At 24.7% G+C, this 15,082-nt stretch overlaps 1 protein-coding gene across 2 annotated transcripts in view; it reads right to left on the bottom strand.

Annotated features, from left to right (window-relative positions):
* Nucleotides 1–15,082, bottom strand: part of LOC122504540 (inactive dipeptidyl peptidase 10) — a 37,660-nt gene that overhangs the window by 14,045 nt on the left and 8,533 nt on the right. Inside the window, exons 2-10 of one of the 2 annotated variants that reach the window (XM_043615694.1) lie at nt 10,277–10,340; nt 9,591–9,752; nt 7,999–8,151; nt 7,692–7,819; nt 7,336–7,547; nt 3,786–3,940; nt 3,548–3,654; nt 3,348–3,468; nt 2,864–3,099 (exon numbers count right to left, since the gene is read on the bottom strand). In XM_043615694.1, coding sequence (XP_043471629.1) covers nt 2,864–3,099; nt 3,348–3,468; nt 3,548–3,654; nt 3,786–3,940; nt 7,336–7,547; nt 7,692–7,819; nt 7,999–8,151; nt 9,591–9,752; nt 10,277–10,340 — 1,338 coding nt within the window. The remainder of the gene's footprint in view (nt 1–2,863; nt 3,100–3,347; nt 3,469–3,547; nt 3,655–3,785; nt 3,941–7,335; nt 7,548–7,691; nt 7,820–7,998; nt 8,152–9,590; nt 9,753–10,276; nt 10,341–15,082) is intronic. The other variant, XM_043615695.1, reaches the window with a different exon arrangement.

The following is a 15,082-nucleotide window of genomic DNA, read 5'->3' as shown; positions in this document are numbered from 1 at the left end:
ATCAAATTGATAATTATAATTAAATCAATTCGATGCTATATTGGATCATATTGAATCAAATAGATACCAAATTAGATCAAATTGAATCAAATAGATACCACATTTTATAAAATTTGTATTTTACTGTAACGAATTGAAATCAAGTTGTACCAATTTGTTACCAAACTGGATCAAATTGCTTCTTAATTGAATCAATTCGATACCAAATTGGATCAAATTGAATCAAATCGATACCAAATTGGATCAAATCGACACCAAATGGAATCAAATTGATACCAAATGGGAATTCTTTGATACTTAATTGCAACAAATTGATACCAAACTTTATCCAATTGATATTACAAATAAATAAATAAATAACAAGTTAAATCAAATTGATACTTAATTGAATCAATTCGATACCAAATTGGGTCATATTTAATCGAATAGATACCAAATTGGATAAAATTGGTATTTTATTGTAACGAATTGATATCAAGTTGTACCAATTTGTTACCAAACTGAATCAAATCGGCACCAAATGGAATGAAATTGATACCAAATTGTAATTCTTTGATACTTAATTGCAACGAATTGATACCAAACTTTATCCAATTGATAACAAGTTGAATCATATTGATACTTAATTGGATCAAATCGATGCCAATTGTAACGAATTAATATCGAGTTGTACCAATTTGTTATCAAACTATATTAAATTGATGCTTTATTGCAAAAGTACAGACATCAAACTGGACCAAATTGATATCAAATTGGATCAAATTAATACCAAATTGAATCTAATTGAATTAAACTGCAACTGCAGATTGAATCAAATTGGATCAAAACGTTACTGAATTGCAACGATTTGATAACAAATTGAATCAAATTGATACCAAATTGAATTAAATTGCAAGGAATTTGATGAAATTGGTACTAATTTGGTACAAATTCCAACGATTAGGTAACAAATTGAATCAAGTTGATACCAAATTAAATTGAATTACAATGAATTGGATGAAATTGGTACCAATTTGGTACCAATTGCATTCAAATTTTTGCAATTTAATTCAATTTGATTATAGTTCCATTCCTTTTGGATATGAATTCCCTGAAAGTAAATTCCAATTTGATCATATTTGGTATTATTTGATTCATTTTGTTACCAATTCTCTGCAATTCAGTATATCATTCAATTTTATATCGATTTGATCAAATTTCATTTAATTCGTTGCAATTTAATTAAATTTGTTTCAAATTGATAAAAATTTGGTTCAATTTGATTCTATTTGGTATGAATTTCGGAAAAGTAAAAAACAATTTGATCCAATTTGGAAGCAAATTGATTCTATTTCGTGTCAATTCGTTTTAATTTAATAGGAATTTTCTTCAATTTGTTATTAACTCTAAATAGTTTGTCATTATTTTGTCACACGAGTTGATAGCAAACTAGATCAAAAGGGAACCAATTTATACCAAATTGCATAATTTGGTATGAATTGGTTCCAATTTGATCTAGTTTGCTATCAATTCGTGTTACAATTTGGTACCAGTTCAATTCAATGTGGTATTCAACATTGCATCAAATTGTTATCAAATTCTTTGAATTGCTACCAATTAGAATCATGATGAGATTGCATTTGACCAAATTGAATCAAATTGATACCAAATTGTAATTTTTTGATACTTAATTGCAACGAATTGATACCAAACTGGATCCAATTGATAATATGTTTAATTAAATTGATACTTTATTGAATCAATTCGATACCAAATTGGATCAAATTGAATCAAAGTGATACCAAATTGAAATTCTTCGATATTTAGTAGTAACGAATTAATACAAAACTGGATCAAATTGCTAACAAGTTAAATCAAATTTATACTTAATTGAATGAATTCGATACCAAATTAAATGATATTGAATCAAATAGATACCAAATTGGATCAAATTGAATCATATAGATACCAAATTGGATGAAATTGAATCAAATAAATACCACATTGGATAAAATTGGTATTTTATTGTCACGAATTGATGTCTAGTTGTACCAATTTGTTATCAAACTGGATCAAATTGATTCTTAATTGAATCAATTCGATATACTAAATTGGATCAAATTGAATCAAATCGACACCAAATGGAATGAAATTGATACCAAATTGGAATTCTTTGATAATTAATTGCAACGAATTGATACCAAACTGGATCCAATTGATAACAAGTTAGATCAAATTGATACTTAATTGCATTAATTCGATACCAAATTGGATTATATTGAATCAAATAGTTACCACATTGATTAAAATTGGTATTTTCTTATAACGAATTAATATCAAGTTGTACCAATTTATTATCAAACTATATTAAATTGATGCTTTATTGCAAAGAATAGACATCAAACTGGACCAAATTGACATCAAATTGGTTCAAATTAACACCAAATGGTCGATACCAAATTGTATCGATTTGATGCCAAATTGTTTTCAATTATTTTTACCGAATTGAATCAAATTGTTACTGAAAATTTGATTCGTTTTTTCATCAATTCTCTGCAGTTTGACACTTTTATGTTAAAAAATAATTTTGACTTTTACTCTCGTAGTCAATTTTCTTAAGATATTCTCAACATTTGTAAACATTGAGGTAAGTTGATCAATGTTGCTGCAATTTTCAGTGGGCACCAAAATTAAATCTATCAGTATTTTAATATTTGAAATAATTTTTTTCGAATTTATAGTAATGTTTGCAATAGCAGTAGACATAATAAATTGTTTAGCCAGTATCAGTAGAATCAATATTAGGTTCTAAGGAATTTCTAGTAATTTTTTTTTCAAAAGTTTGGATATATATATGTAAAATATTTTGAATATCAATACTCACATTGTTTCATTATTTTGATTCCAGGCGAGTATCTTGACGACTTCAAATTTTCCATGCGTTAAAGGCACAACTTGTTTTTTTAGTACATTCACCCATACAATGTGCTTAAAATATCCTGCCGATCCACTTTGAACAGGAGCAATTGTCACATAGCTACTTCCATTAAATGAGAAAAGTGGTGTTTCGGCTGGAGTGTCCACCCAACCTCTACCTTCACCTCCTATCCTCTGTATTTCCTGGAGTAAAAATAAAAATTCATTTCCCTCTTCAAATTTCCTCTGCATCATTACGACATTTCCGATTTTTGGAAATTAGTTTACTGATAATTATCCTAATTAATTCAAATAATAAATATCGAGATTCTCCAAAAATTAGAATACTGAACATTTAGATTCATGGATTCATCAGAAATTAGGATATACTGAATAACCAGATTTTCAAAAAAATCAGGATAATTAGGATTGTTGGGACATTGTGCACAAACCTGACAGTGCCATAATGGACTTTTACAAACGGAAACAATGGATATATTTTGCCTCCGCGTAGTCCAAGTAATGCACACTTCCGTTAGTGATATCCACGAAGCGGTGGTAAAATAATAATCTCTAAAAATTTATCATCATTGAATTTAAAATTAGAAATTTTTAGGATTATTTTTGAATTTGGAGCAAAAGCTAAACTTACGCGTGATTGAGAATAAGAGTCGGTGGTCTGACTAATTTTGTATTAATATTCTTTGGATCGGCAAGATCGGCAACGTAAAGATTAACAGTAGGATTGGGTGTTCCAGGCTATGTAGCAAAAAGAGGGGAAAACATTATGAATTTACAGAAATAGAGTAAAAATATGTTGGTTTTGTAATTTTTCGATATTTCTGTTCCTTTCGGAAGGAATTCTAAAATAAATATTGTCAATAATTTACCTTCGGATATCGTAAATGTCGCATCGTGGGATATTGATTATCTAAATATTTAACACTATGCACTTCCTTAACAAGAGAATCGTTAAACGAGGCATACAGCATCATATGTCCATCTTTGGATAGCCATACAGCCTCTGCACTATGTAATATTTCTTCTGCAAGAATACGCAACAAATATTGAATTGACATTAGGAATATTATTGCGATGTAGGAAACTTCTGTTGTGTTAAAATATTGCCGTATTCCCACTGTCTTAAAAACTAATAACGATTATATCATTAAGCTTTATTATATCATTTAGAGATGAGAAGAAATTTTCATAAAAAACATCGAAGTATCTTTAGTAGAAAAATTGCCAAATAGATTAATATTTGATTGGGTGTAAACTTGTTGCAATAAAAAATGTAAGCTGTCAATGAGTTGACAAGTAAATACTTGTCAACTTGTTACAAGATTAATTAGAAAATTTGATGCAAGTTTACGTTATATGCTTACATGAAGATTGTATCAGACTTGCTACAAATAATCTGCAGCAAGATTACTGCAATTTTGCTACAAATAATTTTTTAACAAGTTTGGTGCAATTTCAGGCTTTGTACTCGATAATTAATCTTAACAAAAGAATAATTTTTTTTAAATAAATATTTAAATACCTATCTATTTTTCCAAAGGTATTAAAAAATTTTAAATGATGTCAAAGTGAAGTTTTTTTGAAAACGAAATTCAATTATTTTTTGTTCATCTAAAATTTTAACTGAAATCCAATTTTAAATCAATTTTTATTAGAAAGTTCTACGAGAATTTAATTATTTAAATAAAAAAATTAATTATTTATTAAATAATTGAATATTCTTTACCTTAAAATTGAATTTTTATAAAGAGCTTTATTAAATTTAAATTTAAATATTATTAAATAAATTTAAATATATATATATATATATATATATAATATAATAATATATAATATAATATATAATAATTTTTTATAATAATAAAATATAATAATTTTGAATTCTTTTGAATAATTTTAATATAATTTTTTGAAAATAATGAAATTCTTTTAAGAAATTTAATTTAAAATGTATTGGAAATAATTTTTGACTTCTAGTAGACAAATTATATCAAAACTTTTTTAAGTAATTAAAATCTTTTGAAAAAGTTTTATGAAATTTTTAAGAATAATTGCGTTTTTTGAGAATTTAAATTAATTAAACTTGTATTAAAATTCATTGAAATTCAGCGATGAGGTTTATTAGTTAGGAAAATAATTGAATTCTTGCAACAAATTTTTTTAAAATTTATAAAAATAATTGAATTCTAAAGAAGAATTTTATTATTTAAAAAAATAAGCGAATTCTAGCGAAGAACTGTATTTAATTTTTTTTAAATAATTGAATTCTTGAAAAGAATAATAAAATAATCTTTTTGAATAATTGATTTTTTTTCATAAAATTTTATGAAATTTTTTGTTTTAAATAATTTTGAATTCTTGTGAAAATTTTATTATTTATAAAAATAATTTAATTTTTGCAAAGAATGTTTTTACATTTTTTTTATTTATTGAATTCTTTTGCGAATTTTTTTATTAAAATAGTAGATATTTAATATAATTCCAATTTTTAGAATTGTTACTAAGAATTTCATTAAAATAATTATTGAATTCTAGTAAAGAAATTATATCAAAATTTTTAAAAATAATTCAATTCTTTAAATGAATATTAATATAATTTTTAAGAATAATTGCATTTTCATTCAAGGAATTCATTTAAAATTGAAAAATTGTATTAAAAATAAATGAAATCCTCTCCGATGAGTTTTATTATTTGTAAAAATAATTGAATTCTTGCAACAAATTTTATTAAAATTTATAAAAATAATTGAATTTCCATAAATTTTTGAAAATAATTGAACTCTTTAAGAAATTTAATTAAAAATGTATTGAAAATAATTATAAAATTCTAGTAAATAAATTATATCAAAACTTTTTTAAATAATTTAATTCTTTCGAAGAATATTAATATAATTTTTAAGAATAATTGAATCTTTTCGAGAAATTCATTAAAAATTTTATTAAAAATAATTAAAATTCTGCGCTGAATTTTATTATTTATAAAAATAATTGAATTCTTGTGAAGAATTTTGTAAAAATTTTTTAATTTATTGATTCTTTTCGAAAAATTTTGTGTAAATTGTAATTTAAGTAATTGAATTCCTGTGAAAATTTTATTATGCATGAAAATAATTGAATGTTTGCAACGAATGTTTGATAAAAATTTTAACAATAATTGAATTTCTGAGAAGAATTTTATTATTTATAAAAATAGTTGAATTCTTGCAACGAATTTAAATAAAATTTTTAAAAAATAATTGAATTCCTCAGAAAGATTTTATTTTTTATAAAGACAAAATTGAATTCGTTTGAAGAATTTTATAAAAATATTTTGAAATAATTGAATTTTTTCAAAACATTTTTGAAAAATTATATTTTAAATAATTGATTTTTTTTTTGAAAAATCTTGTGAAAATTGTTTTTTAAATAATTGAATTCCTGTTTGAAAACTTTATATGATTTTTAAAAAATAATTGAACGTTTGCAACGAAATTTATAAAAATTTTTTCTTTAAATAATTGAATTCTTATAGGAAATTTTTTTTATTAAAATAGTAGATATTGATAATAATTGAATTTTAAAAAATATTTGAAAATAATTGAATTCTTGCAACGAATGTTTGATAAAAATTTTAACAATAATTGAATTCCTGAGAAGAATTTTATTATTTATAAAAATAGTTGAATTCTTGTGAAAGAATTTTGTAAAAATCTTTTTAAATAATTAATTTTTTTCGAAAAATTTTATGAAAATTGTATTTTAAATAATGAATTATGAAAATAATTGAATAGTTGCAAAGAACTAAATTTTTTGTTTTTTAAATAATTGAATTATTCTGGGAAATTTTTTTTTAATTTTTTGAAATGTTTCTTACAAGAATTATTATTTATTATTATTATTATTTGTTATTCTAACAAGATTGTAAGAATTTAATTAATATAAATATATACTATAAATATAAAAATATTATATTAATTATTTATATTATTAATATAATTATATTATATTAATATTATTAATATAATTATATTATATTAATATTATATTAATATTAATATTATAAATATAAAAAAAGTATCCAAATAGTAGCAAATTGTAAAAAAAATAATAAAATGATATATAGGTTTTAGTATTCAAGTACAAAGCTTGCAAAATTTGCTACAAATAATAATTTGTAATCTTGTCGCAAGGTTGCAGATATCTTACCACTTTATTGCAGTAAATAATCTATTAAATCAGAAAAACCCGTTTGTTAATTATTTAATAAAGATATAGAATCACTTAATTAAGGAGAAACTCTTCTCCTGCTGACAATAATGATACACTTCGAAATATTATAAAATAAAATGAATGAAATGATTGAATATGCATTTTATATTTCAATATTAGAAAATATGCCTTTTGGGTTAAAGAGATGAAATTGTTTTGAATATACGGTACCTTCATACAGCCAATCAGGTAATCCATTGGATAAAATACCAGGTACTGCAGTGTTGGTCACGCGATATGCCATATTGCTTAAAGGACCAGTTTTGTAGTAAATATCATAATCTTGTATCATTACGATACCATGACCACGGGGTGTCCATTTTGCCATCATTAAATAAGGATGAGGATCCTTTTCAGGATATGGAGTTAATGGTATCGTATCACTATACAGGAAGGAACGTCATTAAATATTTTTCCACACCATAAAATATTTAATTCCATAATTGTTTTTCTTCTTCATATATACGCACCTATGTTTAAATTCATATTTTCGTATTTGAAAAACAAACAACCTAATGAATACTCACTGCGTATTGACATCGTAGATTGTATATTGAGCCCAATATGAATATCGAAATAATTCCTTCACGTTTTTAGCTAACAATAAATATCTATGATCCGGCGAGAGAAAGAATTTTGCAGGATTCAAACTTCCCTAATGTTTATTGAGAAATCAAATTTTTAGATAATCAGATAGTTTTCGAGAGTTTTTCTAAATGATCTCAAATTGAGACAAAAAAAGGAATCAAAATTGTTGCTTTTGCTTTTGCAACAATTTTAATTCCTTTTTTTGTCTCAACTGTAGATATTATATTGCGATTTAAAAGTACGTACGACTATTTCTTTTGGCATTAAAATTCGTGCAGTGCTATTAGGATCGGAAACATCCATTAACGAGATGCCACCATAATAATCGCCGTAGCATATGTGTTGATTGCTCATCCAAGTGCCGTTAAAGAACTTGGGTAATAAGTAGTCCTTCACCAACTATGAAAAGACAAAGAAAAACTAGTACTCAGAACAGGAACTCAAGTATGCTCTTATCTTCTATTGTTCCGTTTATAATCTAGATGTTCGACGAAGCTACTCTTTTCTACCCTTCATACGTATATTTAAGGCGATCAATCGTAGACTAAAGTCTTCGCACTCACACCAAGAAAGAAAAAAAAACTATTCCATTAAAACGTCAATTTTTCCTCCCCTTCTAATCTTTCATAAATCCCTCCTTTGATGCTGAGAAAAAAATTATATTCTCCCAAAAACACTGGATTAAACACGGTAAAAAATTTATTACAGTATGAAAAATTTCTATTTCAAAGAAATAAATATTTTTAATATCAATTTAGTACCTATAAGAATTTATACTATAGGGGAACATAGTCTAGGTCGGCCACCTCTTTGACTTTTGTTTATAACTTTTTTTTAAAAATGAATTTGGACAATTGAAGTATATGGTTGGAAAGTCCTGTTTAATAGGAACATTTTTTCTGTACAAAGTAAATTGACAGGTTTAAAAATGAAAAAGTTATAAAGATTTAAAAAAAAAAAATTTTGTAGTCCAGGTTGGCCATTACAGTCAAGGTCGGCCATGTTTAAAATTCAAAGGGCATTAATCTTTAAAAAATAAAATATCATGTTTGGAGTTACGGAAAATTGATTCTTTATTGTTTACAGTTTGTAACTTAATGAAATAACAAAATAATAACAATAAACAATATAAAAAAATAAATATAAATAAAAAAAAATTTTGCACTAAAATATTAATAAAATTAAATAAAAATATTAATAAGACGATCAATTATATTATGAGTTATACAGAATTGCAGTTTTTGCAAATGAAGTAGCTCGTCCTCAGCTTTGCGCATTTTAAACACACAGTGGCCGACCTTAACAGTAAGTAACATTACCGAATTGTTGTAACCATAAAGAAATACGTTTCGGGATTCGATTTTTTACTTTGTTTTCCTTTCAACCATGAGTCCCACAAATTTTCTGCATACTTGCCTTGACGATTCAATTTGTTTTTTATCTTTTATTAATGGTTTTTCACATTATGCACAAAACTTTTTTTGAGCTTTTTTTGTACCGACGTCACAGAAAACACAATTTTCGATTTTCCGAAAATGTAATTGAACAAAAAGTTAGGTTTCACTAAGACAAGCTTCGACAAAAATGCGCGTAGGTGGCGCTAGTGAACTTGACAAAAAAACGCGAGTGGCCTACCTAGACAGTAGACCAACCTTGACTACATTCCCCTACTACTAAAATTATAATTTAAAAAATACCAAATTTATAATTTAGAAAATACTAAATTTATAATTGTTTTAGTTTTGTATTTATAATTTAGTAATAGGAAAACAAATATTAATAATTTTCAGTTATTGGGAGAAGAGAAACTTTTTTTTTTTGAATTTGTCTTCATTTACCTGTCCAAATGTTAAAGGATCTCCTTTTATTCGAGTGGAATCATCTGGAGGTGTTAGAAGTGCGACAGATGTGACAATAAGGGCTAGGACGGCGATAATGACAAGTAAAGCTATTAAAATTCCTCTCCAGTTTCTTTGATTTGGATTTGATGACACCAGTTCCTGTTATGCAAATAGATCAATTTTATCGTTATGTGGACAAATGAAGAAAAACGAGAAATATAGATAGCTTGGAACGCAAACTAATTATTAGATGTAATTTTTTTTTTATTTAATTTAATTCGTAAGTTTACAGACAAAAGATCCACATAGATCATAGATCTAGAGGCTATGGATCCACAAAATAATAATGGATCTATATTTTCTAGATATAAGCCTATAAGTAAATCCATCTATATAGATCGCCGATCTACCTATTTTTATATTATTGATCAAGACATAGATCATTGATCTATACAGATCACAGATTTATAGATCCATAAATTCATGGATGGTATATTATAGATTTAGAGATTATAGATGAAAATATTCTATAGACTTGTAAATCGTAAATCTATAAATTCAAAGAAACATAGATCCATAGATCATAGATTTACAAATCGACAGGTTCTTATATCTTCTGATAAATAGAACCCTAGATCCATAGATCGTCAGATACAAAGATTTTTAGATCCATAAATACTTACATAAAAGATTCTTAACTCCATAGATTCTTTGATTCTTTGATTCATTTGTAAATCCTTATAGATCCTTACATACACAGATTATCAGATTTATAGACCCTTAGATCTTTCGATCAACAGATTCAAAATAAAGTACCATAAATTCTTAGATAATAGATTCTTAAATTCATAGATCATTTGATTATTTTATTCATAGATCTATAGATCCTTAGATTCACAGATTCAAAATAAAGATCCATAAATTCTCAGATTATAGATTCTTAAGTTTATAGATCCTTTGATTCTTTGATTCATAGATCCTTAGATCCACTGATCCATAGATCATTAGATGCACAAATTTTTAAATTCATAGATCCTTAAATCAACAGATTCAAAATAAAGATCCATAAATATTTATATCATATATTTTTAAATTCATAGATCATATGTTTCTTTAATTGATAGATCCATAGATCCATAGATCTATGGGTCCTTAGATACACAGATATTTTGATTAATAGATCCTTAGATCAACAGATTCTAAATAAAGATCAATAAATTCTTAGATCATAGATTCTTAAATTCATAGATCGTTTGATTCATAGATCCTTAGATTAATAGATCCATAGATCCATGGATCTTTAGATTAATAGATCCTTAGATGCACAGATTTTTAGATTCTTAGATCCTTAGATCAACAGATTCAAAATATACATCTATCTTTGATTCATGGATCCTTAGATTCGCATAAGTCTATAGATCCATAGATCCCTAGATCCATAGATCTATATATCCTTAGATACTTAGTTACACATATTTTTGTATTAATAGATCCTTAGATCCTTAGATCAACAGATTCTAAATAAAGATCCATAAATCTTAGATGATAGATTCTTTAATTTATAGATCGTTTGACTCATAGATTCTTAGATCCATAGATCCATAGATCCATAGATCCATAAATCCATAGATCCCTAGATCCATAGATCCTTAGATCCTTAGTTACACAGAGTTTTAGAATAATAGATCCTTAGATCCTTAGATCAACAGATTTAAATTAAGATCCTCATATTATAGATTCTTAAATCCGTATATCCATAGATCGTTAGATCTATTGATCCTAAGATCCATAGATCATTAGATACAGAGATTAATAAATTCATAAATCCTTAGAACGACAGTTTCAAAATGAAGATCCACAAATATTTATTTCATAGATTCTTTAATTCATAATTCATGTGATTCACAGATCTATAGATCCACAGATCTATGGGTTCTTAGATACACAAATATTTAGATTAACAGATCCTTAGATCAATAAAATCTAAATAAAAAGATCCATAAATTCTTAAATGATAGATTCTGAAATTCATACATTGTTTGATTCAAAGATCCTTAGATTAATAGATTCATAGATCTGTAGATCCATTGATGAATGGATCCTTAGATACACAGATTTTTAGATTAAAAGATCCTTTGATCTTTAGATCAACAGATTCAAATAAAAGATCCATAAGTTCAGAGATAATAGATCCATAGATCCTTAGATAAACAGATTTTTAAATTCATAGATCCTTAGATCCTTAGTTCGACAGATTCAAATAAAAGATCTATAGATCTTAGATCAACAAAATCTTTGATAAAAAATAAAAATAAATAAATAAATAAAAAATAAATCTATCTTAGATCATATAGATTTTTAAATCCAAAGATCTTATGATCCATAGATCCTTAGATACACAGATTTTTAGATTCATAGATCCTTAGATCCTTATATTCACAGATTTAAAATATAGATCCATAAATTTTTATATCATAGGTTCTAAATTCCATAGATTCTTCGATTCATAGATCTTCTTATCTATACATCAATAGATCTACAGATTCCAGATCAAAATACTAAAGATTTATAAAGACCGTCATTTTTTAAAAAAATTTTAAAAATAAATTATTTTTTTGTACTTTAAGAGTAGTATAATACCCTAAAGTGTTTTAAATTTCATAAAAAAAAATTCTATTCTTTAATAAAAATAGTTAAAAAAGCATATATTTTGGTCGGGTCAAAGTGCTGTAACCCCTTAAATAGAATAATCATGAGTTAGATGAAATGTATATGAAAGTATTTTTAAATTATAGATGAGATATAAAGATATCAGATCTTGATTGAATGCGATTTTTTTCTGTTTGTATATGACGTAGCACTTCTTCTTTTTCCACGAAAAATTGCTAAGTGAAGTGGAAAATAAATTTTCATCGTCTTATATATATTGAAATAGGGAAAAGCTACACGCAATCCTTGTGGAATCTGTTCTTATCATCATTGAAGATAAATCACTAATGTATTCCTAAACATGTGTTACCAACACTCGCTCGTTTTTTCCCCCCAATAAAACTTGATTTATTTTATTCATCTTTCTCTTATTTTTCTATACTTTTTTTTTATTTAAAAAATTAAGCATAAAAATAGTTTCTTTTTACAAGTAGTTAAATTCTATATTTGTTAGCAAATAAAAATAATGCGACTTTTGAAAATCAATCATTTTTATTTAGAAGGAGAAGAAGGATAATTAAATTAAGAAAGTTGATGAGGTTGAAGGGCGTCAGTAATCTTATTATAGTTTCGTATCTATTTCCCATGGTTCGTTTCTTTTTTATTGCACTCATTAATATACTTCCAAAGTATTAATTTTCTATAGTAATTTTTCTAAAAGTAAATTATTTATTCTTGTTTCCCAAAAAAAAGGGAAATTGAAATAAAACTTTCTTCAAGGCAAAAGAATGAGTATAGAATTCATGATTGCTGTTTTTATATTATGTATTATTATAAACTTTTTATTTAAAAATACTGAACCTTCGGACATATGTTATATCATTATTCATTTCTGCATTAAATGTATCGTGAATCGATAAAAATTAATTATGCAAAGAGATTCAATTTGCGTGTCATTAAGTGTACTTGTATTGATTTCAAAAATGCTTTATGTCAATCTCTGCGAAAGATTCAACGATAATTTCTTTTTGAAACATTCCATTGGAATATTCCATTATTACCAATTATTAACATTTTTTTTTTGATATTCCAAAATTATATCTTTCTTGGAAGATACAAAAAAATATTACTTTTGTATCCCGAAGAGTATTTCTTTATTATTTCGAAAAATATTTTTTGTTCATTTCAAAGAATATTTATTTATTTATTTAAGAAACATAACGGGACATGCCCTTTTTCTTGAGAATTCCAAAAAATATTTCTTGAGTATTTCAAAGAATATTTCTTTGATATTCCAGAGAACTCTTCTTGGATATTTCAAAGAATATTCTTTGGAATATTTTAAAAATATTTCTTTTGTATTTTAAAGAATATATTGCTTTGATTATCTAAAGAATGTTTCTTGGGTATTTCAAAGAATATTTCTTTGATATTCCAGAGAATTCTTCTTGGATATTTCAAAGAATATTCTTTGGAATATTATAAAAATATTTCTCTTGTATTTTAAAGAATATATTGCTTTGATTATCTAAAGAATTTTTCTTGGGTATTTCAAAGAATATTTCTTTGATATTACAAAAAATATTTCATTGACATTCCAAAAAGTATTTCTTTCAAACTCTAAAGAATATTTCTTGCGTATTTCAAAGAATATGCTTATGATATTCCAAATAATATTTTTTGATATTAGAAAGAATATTTCTTGGGTATTTCAAAGAATATTTCTTTGATATTACAAAAAATATTTCATTGACATTCCAAAAAGTATTTCTTTCAAACTCTAAAGAATATTTCTTGCGTATTTCAAAGAATATGCTTATGATATTCCAAATAATATTTTTTGATATTAGAAAGAATATTTCTTGGGTATTTCAAAGAATATTTTTTTAATATTCCAAAGAGTATGCTTTTCATATTCTAAAGAGTTTTTTTTTTTGATATTCTGAAAAATATTTCTTTAGAATTTAAAAAGAATATTTCTTGAGTTTATCTAGGAACATTTCTTGGATATTCCAAAAATTTCTTCTTGGATATTTCAAAGAATATTGTTATAATATTCCAAAGAATATTTCTTTGATTATCTAAAGAATTTTTCTTGGGTATTTCCAGAATCATTTTTTAAAAATTTCAAAGAGTATTCCTTTAATATTCCAAAAAATATTTCTTTCAAACTCTAAAGAATATTTCTTGGGTATTTTAACGAATAAGCTTTTGATATTACAAAATAATAATTTTTGATATTCCGAAAAATATTTTTGTAATATTTTGAAAAATATTTTTTGAGGATTTCAAAGAATAATTATTTTGACATTCCAAAGAGTATTTCTTTGATATTATGAAAAATATTTCTTGGATATTTCAAAGAATTCTTCTTTGATATTTCAAGGAATATTTTAAATAATATACCAAAGAATATTTCTCGGTCAATTTATTAAAGAATATTTCTTTGATTATCTAAAGAATATTTCTTGAATAGAATATTTCAAAGAAATTTTGATATTACAAATAATATTGTATGATATTCCGGAGATTATTTCTGTGATATTCTGAGAAATATGTCTTGTGAATTCCAAAGAATATTTCTTGAGTATATTTCAAAGAATATATTTCTTTCAATCACTAAAGAATATTTCTTGGGTATTTTAACGAATAAGATTTTGATATTACGAAATAATACTTTTTGATATTAAGGAAAATATTTCTGTGATATTTAAAATTTTTTTTTTTTTTGGACTCCAAAGAATATATTTTGAGTATTTTAAAGAATATTTCTTTGACATTCCAAAGAGTGTTTCTTTTATACTTTGAAAAATATTTCTTGAGAATTCCAAAGAATATTT

The sequence above is a fragment of the Leptopilina heterotoma genome, unplaced genomic scaffold (genome assembly GCF_015476425.1).
Source record: "Leptopilina heterotoma isolate Lh14 unplaced genomic scaffold, ASM1547642v1 Lhet_303, whole genome shotgun sequence".
Classification (NCBI taxonomy): domain Eukaryota; kingdom Metazoa; phylum Arthropoda; class Insecta; order Hymenoptera; family Figitidae; genus Leptopilina; species Leptopilina heterotoma.
The sequence above is the reverse complement of the archived record's forward strand: the minus strand, read 5'-3'. Positions and strand labels throughout refer to the sequence as shown.